Source organism: Mus pahari, chromosome 16, assembly GCF_900095145.1.
Source record: "Mus pahari chromosome 16, PAHARI_EIJ_v1.1, whole genome shotgun sequence".
NCBI lineage: Eukaryota > Metazoa > Chordata > Mammalia > Rodentia > Muridae > Mus > Mus pahari.
In genome coordinates, this window is record NC_034605.1 from 45,599,083 (window position 1) to 45,617,264 (window position 18,182).

The window sequence follows — 18,182 nt, forward strand, 5'->3', positions numbered from 1 at the left end:
CAGAATTAGAGACCAGGGAAATGTGGTGAATAGAGATGCTCGGGAATTTCTCATTTTCTCAGCTCTGCATTTCCCCAATTTCCTGCTTTCAGACCAATATCTAAAGACAGTGAGCATCTACACTTCTGGCTTTTTTTTTTTTTTCTGCAAAGCAAAGAGATTTACATGTCATAAGCAAGAGGAACATATCAGAATCTATTTGGCAGAGGGTGAGACGGGTATTCGAACTCATGTTGTTTATGCCTTGAACTGAGTTTTCCTCTCACATGGTCACAGAGGGAACAGGTTATTTTTATAAGCAGCAGCAGGAGCCAGAAGCACTTGTTCTGCTGAGCTTCTGTGTCCTCTCTACCTTCCAAGACCATTTCTTGATGGTGGTACTTCCCAGTGCAGCCCCAAGAGAGGACTACCCACGGGAGACTGTTCAGTAAAAATCTCCTTGAATAGGATTTTAAAATCTGCCTCTGGCGTTGGAGAGGGGCTTCAGTGTTTGATAATGGATATGGTTCTTGCAGGGGACCCGAGTTTGGTTTCCAGTACTCACATTGGGAAGCTCACAATCTTTCATAACTCCAGGTCCAGGTAATCTGACACCCCTTTTTGACCTCCACTCATGTTGCAAAACACACACACACACACACACACACACACACACACACACATGGGTGCAACCATGCACCTACACACCCATGCATGCACGCACATACTCATGCAGCTACACACCCATGCACACAGGCACACACACACACACACACACACACACACACACACACGGACACACTCTAAATAATAATAAAATCTTGGATAAAAAGGATCTGCCTCTGGACCATCCAGACATCTTCAAACCACGATCCTCATTATGATGTCTAGTTTCCATGTTCTTTTCTGACAAATATTAACCTAACAGCTCTTTTATAAGAAAGCTCTCCCAATATGGCCATAGGCCTGCATGAAATAAAAAATTAAGCTCCTGCTCAACATAAAAGTTTTTTTTTTCCTCTGTCTGTCTTAATTCTCTGCCTTTTTATTTTAGCTTCCAACTATTATCAAACCTTCCTCCAAAAACAGCAGTAGAAATTAATGTGCTCTTATGTAAAAATAACTGACGGTGCCTCCAAGTATTTCTTCTTCCAGGGAAATTTTCATATGAATAAAGCCATAGATAGAATGTTTGCAGAAGCATGCTGTTTGGTGGCAGTCCCCTCCCTTCTTATTCTTACTGATTGAGAACCTCGTATGTGTATGTTTTGATCAAGGCCTCTCCCCTCCAGTTCTTCCTCTGTCCCCACCACCAGTCTTTCTTCCTAACACTATGTGTTCTTTTCTTTCTTTTAAGCTTGCGGAGACCAGTTGGTCCTCCAGTATGTGCATGGCTTAATGAGAAATTAAGAGAAAGATTTCTCATGAGTCAAAGGTTCAGATTATAATAGAATGATCAGCCAGAACAGTGGCTCCTCTCTGGCAGATCATTCTATTAAATCTTAACCTTTTGCACATGTGCATGTATAGCTTTCCACTTTTGCACATGTGAATGTATAGTTTTCACATGTGTATGGGTACACATTGTCGTACACTCATGTTTGTCCATGTGCATACATGTGTGTGGCGGTCAGGGGTTGGACTGACATCAGGTATCTTCGCTGACCATTCTCCAGTTGACATACTAAGACAAGGTCTCTCACTGGAAGCCAGAGCTCATCCTTCAGCTTGTCTGGGTGGCCAACTTGCTCTAGGGGTCTCCTGTTTCTGCCTCATGCATGCTGGGATTGCAGATGGGCTACCATGCCTGGGAAGCAAGGATCCAAACTCCAATCCTCATGAGTTCTTTCACCTGATGAATCATCTCCTTCTCCCCAAACTACTGCTTTGGAACTGAGGGTCAACTCAATAAAAATGAATGGGTAAAGCTTTCTCTATAGTCAACCTATGTATCTATGGACCCATCTAAATATTTGACAAACTGAGGATCAAAACATCCAGTGGGTAAAAAAAATTGCAGCTGTACTGAATATGTACAGGATGCTCTTCTTATTCTTAATTATTGCTAGGCAATAATGTATAAGAACTATCACATAGCTTGTACACTGTATTAGGTGTTATGGGTTACCTGGGAAAATTAAAGTACTCAAGAGGATGTGTGTAGTTTATATAAAAATAGCTCATCACATGATATAAAAGGCTTGAGCATTTGAAGATTCTGAAATTTATGAGGGTTGCTGAAACCAATCTCCTACATATCAGGAGGGAGTGACAGCCATACTTGTTTAGCGAACTAGTGATTTACCTAAGGCCCTCAACCGGAGCACTCTGCCAAGGCATCCAGGATGTTATTTTACTTTAAGAGATATTCTAATATTTCTGAGTTAAGTGTGAATGGTTTATTATCCAAAGAAAATGTCCCCGAGGTTTCATGCAGGCAACAGTCAGAATTTCATGGAGTCTAAAGGGGGTCTTTGAGAGAATTCTATGATATGAGACAACCGAGTAAAGAAGGCCATTGTACAATCGTAAGAAGAACCACAGCAAGCATATTAAACCCTGCCTGAACCCAGCGAAGACCAAGAAGAGGCCGTAAGAAGAACACGTTTCTTGTGGTCTTCTTTTCCTGAATGGTTGGGTCTCACAGCATCAATAGAATGAGTGAGTGTATAGTCAAAGGTAAATTAACACAGCTAATGTCTTGGTTCTACTCCGGAGTATATCTTTGTTTTAAGTCAATGCCATCCTTCTACATTTTTTACACACATTGCAGACTTATCTTCTTACCACCAAACTGGAAACAGAAAGGTATTCAGGACCACATCCAAATTGTTTGAGCCTTATAACCTTCTATTTTCATATGATTTGATTTCTTTTTGATTTTTAAATTAACTTCTATGTATAGGTCACATGGTTATATTGACATTGTCTGACTTCGCTTGAACTTGAGATGTTTTTGGTTAAATTGTCCAGTGCTTTATAAACGTTAGCCTGGGACATCACCAGCTACTCTGTAATGTATGTCAGAACAATAGGGTGACAGACAATGAATTTAGTGTTACTTTTAAATAGGTAAAAGTTATTAAAAAAAATACAGCTGAACTGATCAGATCTTGACTTTGTTTTTTGGATAATTTCTATGCTTCTCTACCTTTACAAGTAAAATTCTAGTTGGAAGTGGTGGTGAATCCCAACCCTGGAGGATAAGACAGGAGAATCATGAGTTCAAGTCCAGACTAGGCTATATGGAGCTCAAAGTCAACCTTGACTCCACAGGGTTCGAAGCTAGCCTGAACTAGTGCTTGTCTAGTTTGCTCAGGTCCTTGCACCATATGAACATCAGTAATAAAGTGATAACTTCACAACATGAATGTTCTTGTATGTAATCTAGTCCCCTCAAAGAATGACATCATCAACTTTGAAAATCTATTTCAGAGTTGAGCAAGGTGTCACATGCTTTTAATCCCAGCACCTGGGAGACAGAAGCAGGTGGATCTTCCAGATGAAGGTCACTTCAGTCTTGACAAAGTAAGTTCTAGGACAGCCAGAGCTACACCCCCCACCCCCCCCCCAAAAAAAAACCTGCCTCAAAAATAACATGAATCTTTTGAAAAATATGTTAGAAAATATAAACAAAATACAATTATCACTGCTTAAAATATGCCATATTTTGTGAATATGTCATTTCCTTCCCAAATCATTGCATTTAAAAGTTAAAAATCTTACCATTTAAGAAAAATTATAGCCTTTTCATATCACTTTCNCTCAAAAAGAAGGAAGTCAATTTTAGAGAGTAGTTAGATTATATTTTGAAAATATAATGATTATTTTGTAAAATGAAGTCCCTTTTGTGAATATGTCATTTCCTTCCCAAATCATTGCATTTAAAAGTTAAAAATCTTACCATTTAAGAAAAATTATAGCCTTTTCATATCACTTTCATTACTTGGGAGGGAAGGAGAGATGTGGGGAGAGAGAGAGAGAGAGAGAGAGAGAGAGAGAGAGAGAGAGAGAGAACGAGAGCGGGCGGGCGAGCGAGCGAGCACATAAATGTGGGGGCTAAGAGACAACTCCAGACGATGTTTGAAGCAGGGTCCTTTTGTCCTTTGCTGCTCTATGTACCAGGCTAGCTGCTCTACAAAGTACAGGGATTCTCTTGTCTCCACGTTACATCTCACTTTAGGAATGCTGGCACTGCAGACATGCGTTAGCCTATCTGACTTTTATGAAGACGCTGATTATTCAACCTCGGGGTCCAAATACTTGCACCGCAAGTACTCTACCCACGGAATCGTCTCTCCAGCCCCAGTGTTTTAATAAAGCACCTCAAGTTTCCTTTCCCTGGTCGGGACTCCAGAAATTATTGACTTCCAAACCCACTCTCAGTTCCAGGAACACAATCTATTTTTCACATGTCCTATTTAGTGTCATCTTCCATCCCAGGCTCATTTGCACTTAACACAGTATCTGATGTTTTTCAACTTAATCTCCCTTTCTCCCCTTTCTCTCTGTTTCTCTCCTTTCTCTCTCTCTCCACTCCCCCTCCCCCTGTGTCTCTCTCACCTATGAGTCATTATAATTCCAGTAGAAGCACAATAGAGGGTTAGAACCTGTCGCCCACACCCTACTGTGAGTGAAAGGGACCAGCAGGCAGCTTTCTCTTCGCGTAAATGTCAAGTGTTCACCTGTCTCTATTGAGGGCTGAATAGCAATGCAACCTTAAAGCTCAAAGGCCTGGGGTCTGAGCAAAGCCATACACATCCAGAAACCAAGCCTTCTGACTGATCATTACATTTAGGTCTCCCATGAGGCTGATCTCCCTATAGCACTAACTTGGTACCCGGTTTGCTCTGATGGAATGGGAGAGCCTGCCCTATTATTGACCCACAAGATAGTCAGCAAGGCATTTCCTGATTTCTCTTTTGGGAGACACTTCTCCTCCCCCCCCCCCAACCCACCAAAGGCAAGGTAGAATGTGACAGGCATGGGAAAGGACAATTTTCACAGTTAGCTGTCAGTCACTCCCTAGCACTTGTCCCCTGGCTGAGCGGTGGACATGGGCAAGAGGAGACTGAACTTCCTTCCAAGTCCTTGCAAGCATGGCTTCTCTTGTCCTAACAACCTATCCTGATGCTATCCACTACCCTGTACCAATCAACACTTCTGCTTGGTCCATACAAGGCGGAAGAAGGTTATAGAAAACACACATGGGAGCATGGCTGGATTAACATTACAGCTTTTCAGAATGCATCTCCTGCCTACAAGTCCTTCCTGGGGTGCAATAAGAGGATCTCATACCAGGCTCATGTGAGGGACCCAACCAAAGCATCTTTTTGCTGTGGAGATAATAAATCTATTGCATTCAGAAAAGAAGAGTGCATTTGGGCATTCTGAAGATCTGACCATGCACAGACAGAGAGAGAGAGAGAGTGAAAGCCTGAATTTCTCTCCAGAATGTAGCTGGCACTTTTAATTGCCCACCTTGTTTGGCAGCTCAGAAGGAAATGGCAGGGCACCAAAACCCTACCCTCCCGGAGCAGCCTTCAGGATTAGCAAGTACTCCACACCTTAGAGAGCCTAGGAGACAGGAGAATCATTTTAAATGCAAATTAAATTGAGGGGGTAGCAGAAAAGAACACATAAAAGACGGTAAAACAAAACCTTTCAATTTTCTTAAATTAGCAGGCTAATGCGTTCTAAAGAGCGGGGCCCCACTCAGATCCCGGCTTCGGGGGAGGGGGCATTTCATCACAATATAAAACCGACAGATCCATCATTCCCCTCCACCCAGTGCTCTTGACTGGAGATTGAAGGGAAAATTAGAAGCTGTTCATTTGGGCTCACAGGCTCGGCAGCCCTGCTCAGCTTGCCGGCCCGCCGCTCTCTGACAGCGTCCTGTTGAAGGGGGCACGAGTGCTGGTGAGTGTCTCCTAACTTTGAGAATTCTTCCCTTCGTGCGACTTTCTGGCTGTGTTGCCTTTGGTAGGCTAGGGGTTGTCTCCCATAGGGTCTGCGTTATAATGCGGCTTTCAAAATCTGGGAAATCTCAAGACAGCTTTTAAGCTGTTTCTAGGGACCGATTCACAGAAGGGAAGAGTTATTTTCAGCCTAGGTGCCGGTGACTGTTTCTGTATATTAATTATAATGGGAATGTTGAGCATACTATATTGCCAGTTAAACAGCCTTTCTCCATCACCCTACCCCATTCAGCAATAAGATAAAGACAGGTACTCCAACATGGTCTAAACACTACAGTCCTCCCCGCTGTTTAATCATTCACCATGTATTTTGTTCTTACTGCAAAGCAGACTAGGATTTTAGATTGCAAAAATAGATTATTAAAGCAGGAATTCTGATTTTTAAATATCCAGGCGAGATCTCCGCTTAAGAGGTGGGAGAGTAGACTGTGAATGGCCCTGGATGATGCAAAACTCTTCATGTAGCTTTTGATGGTTCCCTGCCAAAGTTTTACATGGGAAAGTGGTAATTTCCTTCCTTCGCAGAGGAGGGCGTGGAGAGGCTGGAACTGGCGTCACCTTCGGTTGCTAGGGTAACCTGTTCTGGCCATTTTATCTGATAGAGAAAGTCCAGTGGACAGAATACATTATTCATCACTGATCTAATCAGATAATCAAAACTGTTTACTTTCGCTGGGAATATTTAATAAGATTGAAGGCAGCTGGTTGAAACTGCTCATTTGGTCTATCGACAGCCCTTGGTTTTACATATTATTTTTACAGTAAGTATTCTTTGCTGTTGGGGTACCTTTGGTTATATTTTCTTAAAAGTTTCCTCTTATCTTACTTGGTTTCTTAGATGAGAGTGTGCAGACGTAGGAAGCAAATGATCGCTTTAGCCTTCAGAATCTGATTTTTGAAGATTTCCTCTTGTTCCTCCTTTAAAATATAATAGTGCAGAAATAGAGATAGATCTTCTGTGCCGGTATCAGGGGTAACTGCATGGGCTCGGTGAGAAGGGGCTGGCTGCTTTTCATGCCAGGCTAGTGCATGCTATCTATAGGAAACACGGCAAGGCTGTGATGTTTGCTGCTGCTGCACGAACCACGGTTCTGTATCAAAAGCAGCCTATACCGGGCATGGGCAGATGAGCTAGAAGCACTGTATAGAATGTGCTGAAGGGAATGGCTGAAGACTAAGGAATTCAAGGCACTTGTACAGCAAACAAGCCAGCCTATATTGCAAAGTGTCTATGAGAGGAGGCTCGGATTCCCAGGGGATGCTTTCTACTAGAGGGGACACCAGACACCCCTGGATCAATTGAAGAGCAACTTGCAGGTATGGTGATACTTTCCAATGCCTTTTATCAGGCAGACTTTTAAAAACTAGAGGTACATGAATTTAAAAGTATTCCTTCTGTCAGATAATATACAGCAAGGAGAGAACAGTACGTTATTCCTCTTTAACATGAATCATTTTATTTTTGCAGGCAGAATATATTATTTTTAATCGGTGTTAACTAAAGGTTGGATCTTCTCATACAATACAAGGGCTCTGGCAGTGGGGGCTTTGAAATTAGAAATGTCAGTCAAATGTTGGCATATGATAATGGAGTACTCTTATTTAAATTAAAGAATACACATACTTGACAGCCTGAAATACTGTGTCTTTCTCCCCTTCCCCGTTTATAGAGAGCTAAGTGATTGCCTTCTCTCAAAATCCTGTTCTGAACGTTGAAGATGGATTATCCCAAAATGGATTATTTTCTGGACGTTGAGTCTGCTCACAGACTCTTGGATGTGGAGTCGGCACAGAGGTTCTTCTACAGTCAAGGAGCTCAAGGTAACAAAAGGAGAAGGGGGGACCCTCACCCTCAGGCTGCTTTGCTGCAAACAGTGCAACATCAGCTCCAACAGCTCAAGCTCTGTCTTGAAAGTTCATTAGCTAACACTCCCAACTTGATAACATTTACCAAAGTGCTGCCAGAATTCTAGAACCGACTAAAGAAATCTGTCATCCTGGAGGTGTAAACAAGTGTGGGATGCATATCTCTGGAGAGCTTTGTTAGCAAATGATTCCCAATGGCTTGAGTCTGGAGCTCATGCCCAAGAGGACTGAGGGATGCTTTCCCACCTGGAAATTGTTAGTGAGGCAACTATTACACTTGTGGCGATCTCAGGGCACCCTGACCTAGCTGAGTGCCATAGCTGAGTGCCATCCGACTGGCTGATGGGTTTCTGAGTTAAGTGGGCCACTTGTGTGGCTGTCTGATCTGGTCTCAATGATCTCAGTTGCTTTCTAAAGAATCCTCAGTGCACAGTCAAGGGCTTCCACCCACTTCTGTGAAAGTAAGGCAGACCTGTGTGTTTTCATTACTTAGTTCAAGGTAATTGATTAGGCTCTAACATGCTTGCTCTTTAGAACATTTGCCATTCATTGTTAAGGTAGCCAAAGAATTCAAATGGTTTTATCTAATTGATGGGTAGGAGATTTTTTTTTCTTTTTTGTTTAAATGATAATTTGTGCTTTTCATGAAATGTTTAAGATGTCCAGTCAAATGACCTTGATTTTGGCTGTATCCCAGAGCACCCACAGAAAAGGTGGACAGTGGTCCTGTTTAAACAGGAAAGTAGTTGAATTCAGGGAAGTCACAAAACAGAGCTGTGAAGGAGATAGGCTGTGTTAGAATCCTGGTATCTTCCACCCTGGCTCATCTTGGGCACTGATAATAACAACACCCCCGGCCCCGGTTTTTCTCAAGTGTTATTATGAATTGTTTGTGCGTTGCCCATAGCTCTTGGTAACCTTGAGTGCTTTCCAGCCTCCTGCTTCCATCTTCTGGGTATGAGCCTATGCTCTTAAAGTCAAGAGGGGCTGGATATTATCTGCAGGATTTGTTTGGGTGAGCAGGCTCAGCAAGCAGCATAGCTTGATTTTGGCAAAAGTGATATGATGGCTAATTCCCACCCTCTAAGAGGAGAGAAGCAGCATTGCCGCTCTCTGTCACTTCAGGAGGTCTAAGAGGGTTCCTGGGAAGAAAGGACAGAGGCTAGTTAACACCCCCAGCTTGTTCTGGGTCTACAAGTAGCTAGATGACTAGATGATATGGAACTGGAAGAGAGGGGAGAAGTGAGAGGCTTCCACCGCATCATGGCACCTGACTTTATACACAGCTACCTCTGCCCCAGTGCATTCCATTTCTGAGTCTTACTCCATGACAGGCTCATCCAGCTATGCTGCAGATCAAGAAAGGAAGCAGTAGTTATCTGTGGAGGGTAAAGATGTCTGTTCACTTTGTCTTGAAGATGATGGACTCTTGGCTTTTATGGGAGGAAAGCGGGCACCGTGTGTGGGAGGCTTGAAGATTACAAGGCAGCCTGGTAGCTGCAGCAGATGGAGCTTGGGGGTGGAGTGGTCAGAATTGTCACCAGCAGTGACGGTGGTGTAGACTCTAGAGCTGGAATAACTGGGGAACACATGGGAGGTGGCAGCACACGCGATGGCTTCTCCTTGGGATCACGTGTGCCTGTGGGTGAGGAGGACGCTGTTTTCCATTCCAGGAATCCTAGATTGGCAGGGTTCAGCGGGCTCCCCAAACATTAGGGAGGCAGGGGGTCCTCAAATCAGAAGTCTAAATGTTTTCAAGATCTGCAGCTAAACAGGAGTGACAGAGCCAGCACACCTCTCTAGGGACCCTTATTTAAAAGTCAATTCATACAGTCCTTTGAAAAATGATAACGGTGACAGATCTCTAAGTTGTTAAGCACATTAATGAGTCGAGGTCTTTAAAGTGCTTAAAACATCTGCAGCATCAGACATCATTGAATCAATAAAATAGATAGCCCATGTTAAAGGCCCTCCCTTCTCTGATTGGGAGTCCCCAAGGCAGCCAAGGTTTTGCAAAAGCAAACACACACACACACACACACACACACACACACACACACACACACACACACACAGAGGAATATTCAGTAAACATAAATTCAGTAAGGTTTTCTGTCTTATCACAGGAAAACCTACCATAAGACAAACTTCAACAATAGTTAAAGTATGTTGTAGTGAATCCCCTCCCCCTGCCCCAGTAATTCTTTCACTTTATCTTAAAACCTGGTCTCCAAGTCCCCCAACACTTAGGGTTGTCACTACAGGATCTCCTCCTTTCAGGACCACTGCCTCCACTGTAACTCACAGCTTCTCTCTACAGTTCACTGGCTCCCCTGCAGTCACTTCTGCCCACTTTGCATGGATGCTCAGTCTTTCCAAGACACCAAACCCCTAGGCCGTACAAAGATGTCCAGGTGAACAGTAAGTGGGCAAGGGCTCATCACCATAGCCTGCTACCCTCTCCTTCCACAGCAAACACTCATGTCTCCAGTGCATGACTGAAACCTATTTGAATCCATGCCAAGGCTCTGAGTACCAGGAGATAGACTGGTATGTGATGGCTGCTTCTTATGAAAGGCATGTGGGACAAAGAAGGTTAATCTCACTCTAGGCAGCTTTCAACTCAGCTAGACTAGCTCAGAGCAGTGTGAGGACAATCTAAAAACCTAGACGTGATAGCCCCTTCTTAAAAGGTCTAACTAGAAGTCTCATACAGGGCTCATAATCTAGAACTTAGATTACCCAAGACCTGATTGGCTAGGCTGTTTGTCCCTTTTGTTATTCATTTATGTGGCTATTTCTATAGACCAAACACACGCTCTCAGAGAACTAAATCCTTCAAGGAGGAAAGAAAATAAAACACTGAGGGTTCCTCTTCTTTTCCTGTGTGATTTACTCTTCATTGTATATAGTATTTACAAAATTCTAAAATACACCTTCAAAATTAATTATAGACTGCATGTCGATCCAAAGCAAGAGTTTTAGAAGTATGTTTTTGACTGACTCATAGGTATTTTTGCTTATTTTTTCTCTTGGAAAATGAAAATATCCCATTCCAAAATAGAGGAGGATGTTCTAGTTAATTAACACAAGAAGAGTCGGGGAAAATGTGAGCTCCTACAGCAAGGGTAAAAAGAGGTCCCAACTTTTCAAAGTCCCTTTGAAAATCCCTGAGACTGTCAAGTGTGTGTTCTGTTCTGCTAATGGAACAGCTTGTTTTCTCCAATCTCCATTTCCCATTGGTCTGAGTGTAAAAAGGGGGGAAGATTGGATGGCTGGGAATTCTACTAACAGAATAGAGACGTGTTCTGGAGAACGGGTGGCGAAGCCCACAGGCTTCCGGTTTGACTCCTGTTGACAGATGATGTTCTCCTACTTGGTTTGGGAGTTGTTCACCCCAGAATATCTTTGTGACACAGAGGGAACTTTGTAAAGGCTACCTGTAACTCAAAACAGAAGATTCTGGAAACTGGAGGTGCATGTGACTTCATGAGGGTCTGACAGTGATGGTCCCACCCTCAATGCCAGGCTCTGTGATCTTTACAGTACGCAGCTGCACTGAGCAGGACGTCACTAAAATTTTAACAAAATGAGTATTATGGGATTTTTTTTTTTCTGGTTGAAATGGATACCCAGGCTTCTCTCAACACCTTCCCCTCAATCCAAGTGAAACAGGATCTGAGTGACAAGGTCTTCAGAACCCCAGTTTCCAACAGGCTTTCTGGGTCAATCCTATGAAGAAGGATTAGCCACTTTTCAACATGATAGTGATAAAATTATTTTTTAAAGCATTGTATCGAGTGTAGATTAGAAACACCCCAAGAGATTTCACAAGATCCTCCATGACTGAAGACCCACTGCAGTCCAATGGAATCATAGTCTCTAAGGGGCAATACTATAAGGAGAATCCACTTCCTTGCTTCCAATGGGCAATAAGAGATGACATCTGAGGATAGACATTTTATTATATCCTGTAGCTATGCTTCTTTTTATTTGGAGGTGAGGGGTGAGTGCTAGGGATTGAAACCAGGGCAGGTACTTTACCATTAAGCTATATAACCCGTTCTTTTGTGGCTATTTCTACCTGAATATCTTTCTTAGCCCCACCTAGGTAGTTAAGTATTATAAACTATCATAAGTTATAACTGTTTCCTATAGATAACACAGGCCTTACATACTCTAGGCAAGTGCTCTACCACTGAGCCACACACTCAGCCCCCAAAGTTGTTTCTTATTAACTGAGTTCAAATGATCCCAAGTGGCAAATAGACATCAATAAAGGAACATACATGGATCAGAGACTGCACTTTATATAGTCTTTTCTGGTGATCCTCCCCAGTGAAGCATTGGGAATTGGAGATTGTGGCATTATGTGCATGTTGCAGATTAGAACATTTAAGACTTGGGGCTGGGGAGGTAACTCAGTTGGAAATGTGCTTGCCACAGACATGTGTATGTGAGGCAATGGATCTCCTTTAACCCTAGTGCTGGGGGAAGAAAAGGCTCTGGGGCTTTGTGGCACAGGCAACCTCGCCGAAACTCTGTCTTGAAAAACCAAAAAAGAAAAAGAAAAAAGAAAAGAGAGAGAGAGAGAGAGAGAGAGAGAGAGAGAGAGAGAGAGAGAATGAATTTAAAATTGATGCACAGATGATTCTTGAAACAGACCATCCATTTGGATATCTGCGAAGCTAGGATCTGATTCAAGTGTACATAACTTGAATGCATCATGCTATTTTGACTATCTCAGTGTTCCTTGCTGGAAAGAAGTACCTTTTCAGCTGGCCAGTTTGATTAAATCAACCAAGGAGGTAAACAGGGGCAATGCTCATGACCATAGCACACTTCCCAAGATGAAGAAGACGAGAGATTTCATCACATATCCCGATCACACAGCCTCTAGCAGGAGGCTAGAGAACCCATCTATCTCTTACATCACTCAAGTTCTTTCCACTATGCTAGAGCTCCATTTTATTTATTTATTTAGACATAAAAGTTATCAGTGTCACTGGACATTGAAATTACCTTCAACACATTAAAAAGCAGTCGGTTGACTAAAGCCACCAGGCAGTCACATTTATAGCTCCCGATGACAATCCCCCCTCCTCCTTTATCACTTTGCATAACTCATGACATTTGAAGTCATTGGTGCTCCTCATAATGTACCTTTTCTCTTGTCTGCATTGTCTTGTTCAACAAAGGGAAATGCCAGCTTTGACAACTGATGAATGCCACGGTGAACTTCTCAGAATCTCTTCAAGTTGTTTTAGGAATAAAGAAACATTCACTGGAACCCTTCTGTCAACCCTTAGTGGTTCCCTCATCTCTACCTTTTGTTATGTGCTGCCCTCCCCACAAGAAATCCATCAGAACATTGGCCCTTGAATCTTTAGCTTTCAGTTGAATGTTCTCCAACCATCCTAACCTTTACACCTCTGGGATTTCTTAGTATGGTCCCAAGAGACAAAGAACACTTGGTATTACTCAATTAGTTGCAAGTCATTAGTAATGGTTAATTAACAATAGCATTCTTTCTCTTCCTGTGCTTAAGGCAAGACCTGGCTAGCATCAACACTACCTCCCAATGAGTTTTGCCTGATGTTTCCAGATGTTTCTCCTATGTCTACATTATAGCCTCTGTCATAGTACAGGTTCCATTTCATTTTTATCCCATACTAAATCTCTCCACTCACTTGATATAGGAACTCAAGAAAATGGCAGCCTTTCTAAGCTTCAGGTTCTTCATAGAAATATTTGGCTACCTCCAGATCCAAGGGAGGTTGAAGGATTAAATGAGGAGAGAGAGAGAGAGAGACAGACAGACAGACAGACAGACACAGAGAGACAGAATATTCTTGTCAATTAGTCACTAATAATATCCTCTTGTTATTTAAAAGTCTTCCATCTACGTGTGTGTGTGTGTGGGTGTGGGTGTGGGTGTGGGTGTGTGTGCGCGTGCGCACACTTGTCAATTAGTCCTAATACTGATGTTAGTTACTTAAATGCCTTCCATCTACCTCAAGTATAGTGATCTCCTTAAATACCATTTCCTTGGTGGGCAGCAGCATCCTTGATTATAAGATTTATATTTATATTATATGATTATATTATATTTATATTATATGATTTAGTAAATGCTTTTACTGACCTGGTAGAACAAGAATCCTTCAGTCTACATTTTTCTAGGAGAAACTTCAGATTCAGAAAAAAGACTGAAGACTTTGGGCATGGAAAACCCTGCTCTCCAACCCTAATTCCTTTAAACTCTTAAAATCTTTTATTGAAAGTGACACACACGTAAGACTGAAGGGACAGGTGCATAAAAAACTGATAGAATTAAGATGTGGAAAAATGAAAGAAAGTCATCAATTCAGATGTATCTGTTATGAAACAAAAGAAATCCATTAAAAACTCAAAAGAGAAAGGAAAACATTACAGGAAAAGTTTAGGTATGTTATTAAACAATTATAGACTTTGAAGTTAAATTTCCAGAGGCAATGAGGATTTTAATGTATAACTGTCAGTGATGACTGAGTTTTCCTTCTGTCTGGAAGTAGTTATGAAAGGGATGAACCCCGTGGTAACTTACCTGAAGCCAATTCAAAGAATGCTCTGACTATGATCAGAAGTTGAGTTCTGAGCTCTGCCTAACTCAGATCCCCTAACCCTTCCATCTTTAAACGCCTACCACCCAGTCCAGGCCTCACACATTTTGGCCAACTGATCCTCAACACAGCCACCACTCACACTCTTGTTTCCAACCAGGCACCATGGAGGAAGCTGTGGAGACCCATCAAAGTCACTCACTGGAAATAGACTGTGAGAACAGCTCACAGGGCTCCTGCCTTGTATCAAGAGTCTTGGGCATTCAGCTAGCAGAACGATGCACTTTGCCTCCATCCCTGTCCCATGAGACCTTAGGTGTGACTCATTCCTAAAGCTGGAGGACGAGTTTTCTCCAGAAAAGCGAGGGCACAGCAATGACCACAAGTCAATCCAGTGCCCATTTAAGAAATGGCTGCCAAATCGATTATAATCTTTTATGTCACAGGAACACCTTTCTGTCTGTCCCTTCGAGCCCTGCTAGCACCAGCACAGCAGTGTCAGCCATGCCTCTGCTCTCCCCACAAAGTGGTTTCTTCCTATGTCTTACTTGGTTCATTACCCAGGTAACTTACATGCTAACTTCTAGATCGTGTTTCAGAAAAAGGGTTCATACGAAAACCTTACAAGATCCTTTCTGGTCTCATTTTTGCTGTTTGGTGATCCGGTTATCGCCCTCAATGAATCCCTGTTGAGGAGGTTGGGAATCTGTTCTCTAACTCTAGCAAGGAAGTCGCAAGCTGTGCTTCTCTCAGGGATGACAAAGCCGACTCCCAAGCCTGCCCCCCTGGCCTCCCACACGGTCCATTTTAGACCTCTAATTGCTCACACGCAGGCTCTCCCAACCTGTGTTTAATACAGAGAACACTGTGGGTGAAGGAGAGAATGAAAGCGGATAGAGAAAACATCATAGAAACAGCCCAGTCCTCCAGTACCATAGATTAGAGAGGGCCCGGAGGTCTAGCTCCAGCTTCCAATAGGCTCACAGAGGAGCGCCTGGGGAGGTCCTTGGTATTTGGAGTGTCTTGTACCTAGGAACCATCTGCTTTAACACATATTGGGGTTTCAGGTTTCCTCTGGAGAGCAGAGTGAGAGGAAAGGAGAACCTGAAATGATGAGACATGGGGGGGGGGGAATAACATGAAAATACAAGGAAACACTTCCAATCAATTAATAACTCCCACTCTCACATGCGGCATTTGAAAGAGCAGATTAAAACGCAGCCCACACTCTGCTAGGCTCAGCCATGACCCAATTAGCATAAACAATTCACAGGTGCTGGGGATGAAGTCTCAATCCTCATTTGCCCAAACAAATCTGTTTGTCAAAGAAAGAAAAAATTGTTATTGCTATTGTTTTGTTTTGTTTTGTTTTGTTTTTAAGAATTCAAGAAAGAAAACTTCCAGTGTCACCCTCTTTGCCTGTACAACAGAGGCAAGGATAGGAGTCCAGCATAGCCAAGCTAGCTCATAGTCGAGAGCATGTTCACTGTATGTAATGATCTCCCAGGGAGCCATTGATACACAGAGGAGTGAAAGTCCTGAATGGACATTGATATATTAAAGCAGACCTTTGAAGTGCTGTGTCTGAAAAGAGAGAGGATCTTCAAGATCTATCGGTTTCTCTTTCAGAACTGAGGAACAGGATAAGTGCAAAGCCTTGGGCAAAAGATTTAAAAAAAAAAAAAATGAAAAGGAATAGAGCCGATTAACCTTAAGTCTCTGTGACTATTTACTTTTTATGTTTCCTTTCCTTTCCTTTTCTAAGCATCGCACTGTTACCATTACAATGACGGCACATACAACCTGATGGTAGGAATCAAATAACCTCCCATGCGGGCTAATCACTGTCTTTGAGATGTCACCATTACCCTCCAGTGGTCCTGAGTTCAAATAGTGTTGGCTACTTTCTAGCTTGTGCAGCTAGACCAAGAATTTAATCTCTTTTGCTTCCCGTCTGCATTTCTAGTACAGAACGATAATCAAGAGTTCCTAATCCAAAGGACAAATTTGAGGATTAAATGAAACAAAATGGCATTTTAGAAACTTCCATATAACATGTGATTTTCAGAAAACTTCTTAGACTCCCTTAATATGGTAGTGTGTTTATTCTGTTGCTTTAGAAATTTTAAAAGAGGAATATGTTATTGAGATGGAGTAATATATGGCTAGCACTACATTTTTTGGACTATGGTGGAGGGTAAGCCATACAGGGAAATAAGTAGAGCAATAGAAAATGAATTAAGATCATTTACTGACTGACATTGGATAAGAGCACAGACAGCGCCTAGCTTTCCCAAAAGGCATGAACGTGACATAAGTAGCGAACAAATAAACGTAGACCATTAAGCAAAATGTTAGCACCTAATAGTCATATAACCAGTGGTTGCTCTGTTATCAATTCTCCTTTAATTTTGTCATCCCTCAAAAGAAAGGGGCAGGGCTCCATCTTTCCAGAGAGATCACCACCACCCCCATTCCATCTCTTCTTGAATATTGTTGATTCCCAACTTAAATTTCTAAGCACATCAGAAATGTGAGGATATCTTAAAATATAAGAATACTAGTGGAGGTGCTGGACCAATGGCTCCATGGTTCCAGAGGACCTGTGTTTAGTTCCAAGAATCTACATGGTGACTCATGAATGTAGCGTCTCACAATTATCCATAACTTCAATTGCAAGGGAATCAGATACCCTCTCATGACTTCTGTGGGCAACAGGCTTGTACACTGTACACTGACATGTGCAGGTGAGACACACACACACACAAATAAAAATAAAAATGTAGAATTGATGTTGAAACAAACTTACTAACCGATTCCAAAAGCTTCCTCTTTATAGCTTTACTGTTGGGTAATATTAGCCACCTTGTCCATTTCTTAAGACTTCCCAGCATAGATGCAATGTGTTTCCAAGTTGCTATTCAAGATAAGGTGACAAGTAACTTTCCTTTCAGTTGGATTTAGTGAGGGCAGTGAAGCACCTTCTGGGCAGCCTGAAGTGATGAGCCATGGCACCTGAAGAGAGTAATCCATTAGAGTCTTGTGTTTGTTGCAAGGGGCATAGACGGGACACAGATGCAGAATGACACAAGAAGAGTCTAGCTCAGTAGGCAGAAGCCAACCTCTTCAAGGCTTTGTTCGCTGAACTAGGAAGTTCCAAAAGCAGAGGTTGAGTCTACTAAAGAATACAGCCCGTGGGGGTCTGTGCTTAGATGTATTTTTATGAAGGTTACGGATATGAGGACTGATAAAGGAGCAAAAGACTAAAACCATGAGAGCCACTGGCTACTGCAGTGACACAAACATAATTGGACAGTGAACAAACTGAAAGAATTCAGAAGGCAGGATCTGAAACCATGAAGATTCTTTGTACATGTGTGACAGTCAGACAGCTGGATACTGAGAGAGCAGTATGTCAAAAGGTCCTAAGATGTTACCTTTGTATAGTAGAAGTTATTACATATATTATATATTATATTAGAAGTTATTTGTTGAGAGGATTATAAGAGGAGAATTAAGAAGGGGGAAATTAATTTAGAATGTATTGAATTCAGCAAGTGTTTTGAATCTAGAATCCATGTAATCATTAATATGAAATAAGATCTAGTCGGGCATTGGTGGCATAAGCCTTTAATCCCAGCACTTGGGAGGCAGAGGCAGGGAGTAGCCTGGTCTACAGAGTGAGTTCCAGGACAGCCAGAGCTACACAGAGAAACCCTGTCTTGAAAGAGAGGGAGAGAGGGAGAGAGGGAGAGAG

The 18,182-nt window shown here is 42.3% G+C and overlaps 1 protein-coding gene across 5 annotated transcripts in view; it reads left to right on the plus strand.

Annotated features, from left to right (window-relative positions):
- The first annotated feature begins 5,778 nt into the window (after positions 1-5,778).
- The window catches only part of Phactr1 (phosphatase and actin regulator 1), a 451,087-nt gene continuing 438,683 nt past the window's right edge, over positions 5,779-18,182 (plus strand). The window contains exons 1-2 of one of the 5 annotated variants that reach the window (XM_021215339.2): positions 5,779-5,898; positions 7,628-7,778. In XM_021215339.2, coding sequence (XP_021070998.1) covers positions 7,676-7,778 — 103 coding nt within the window. In that variant the 5' untranslated portion in view covers positions 5,779-5,898; positions 7,628-7,675. Of the gene's footprint in view, positions 5,899-6,515; positions 6,719-6,936; positions 7,275-7,627; positions 7,779-18,182 lie in introns of those variants that run through there. The other 4 variants (XM_029547344.1, XM_021215336.2, XM_029547345.1 and 1 more) reach the window with 4 other exon arrangements.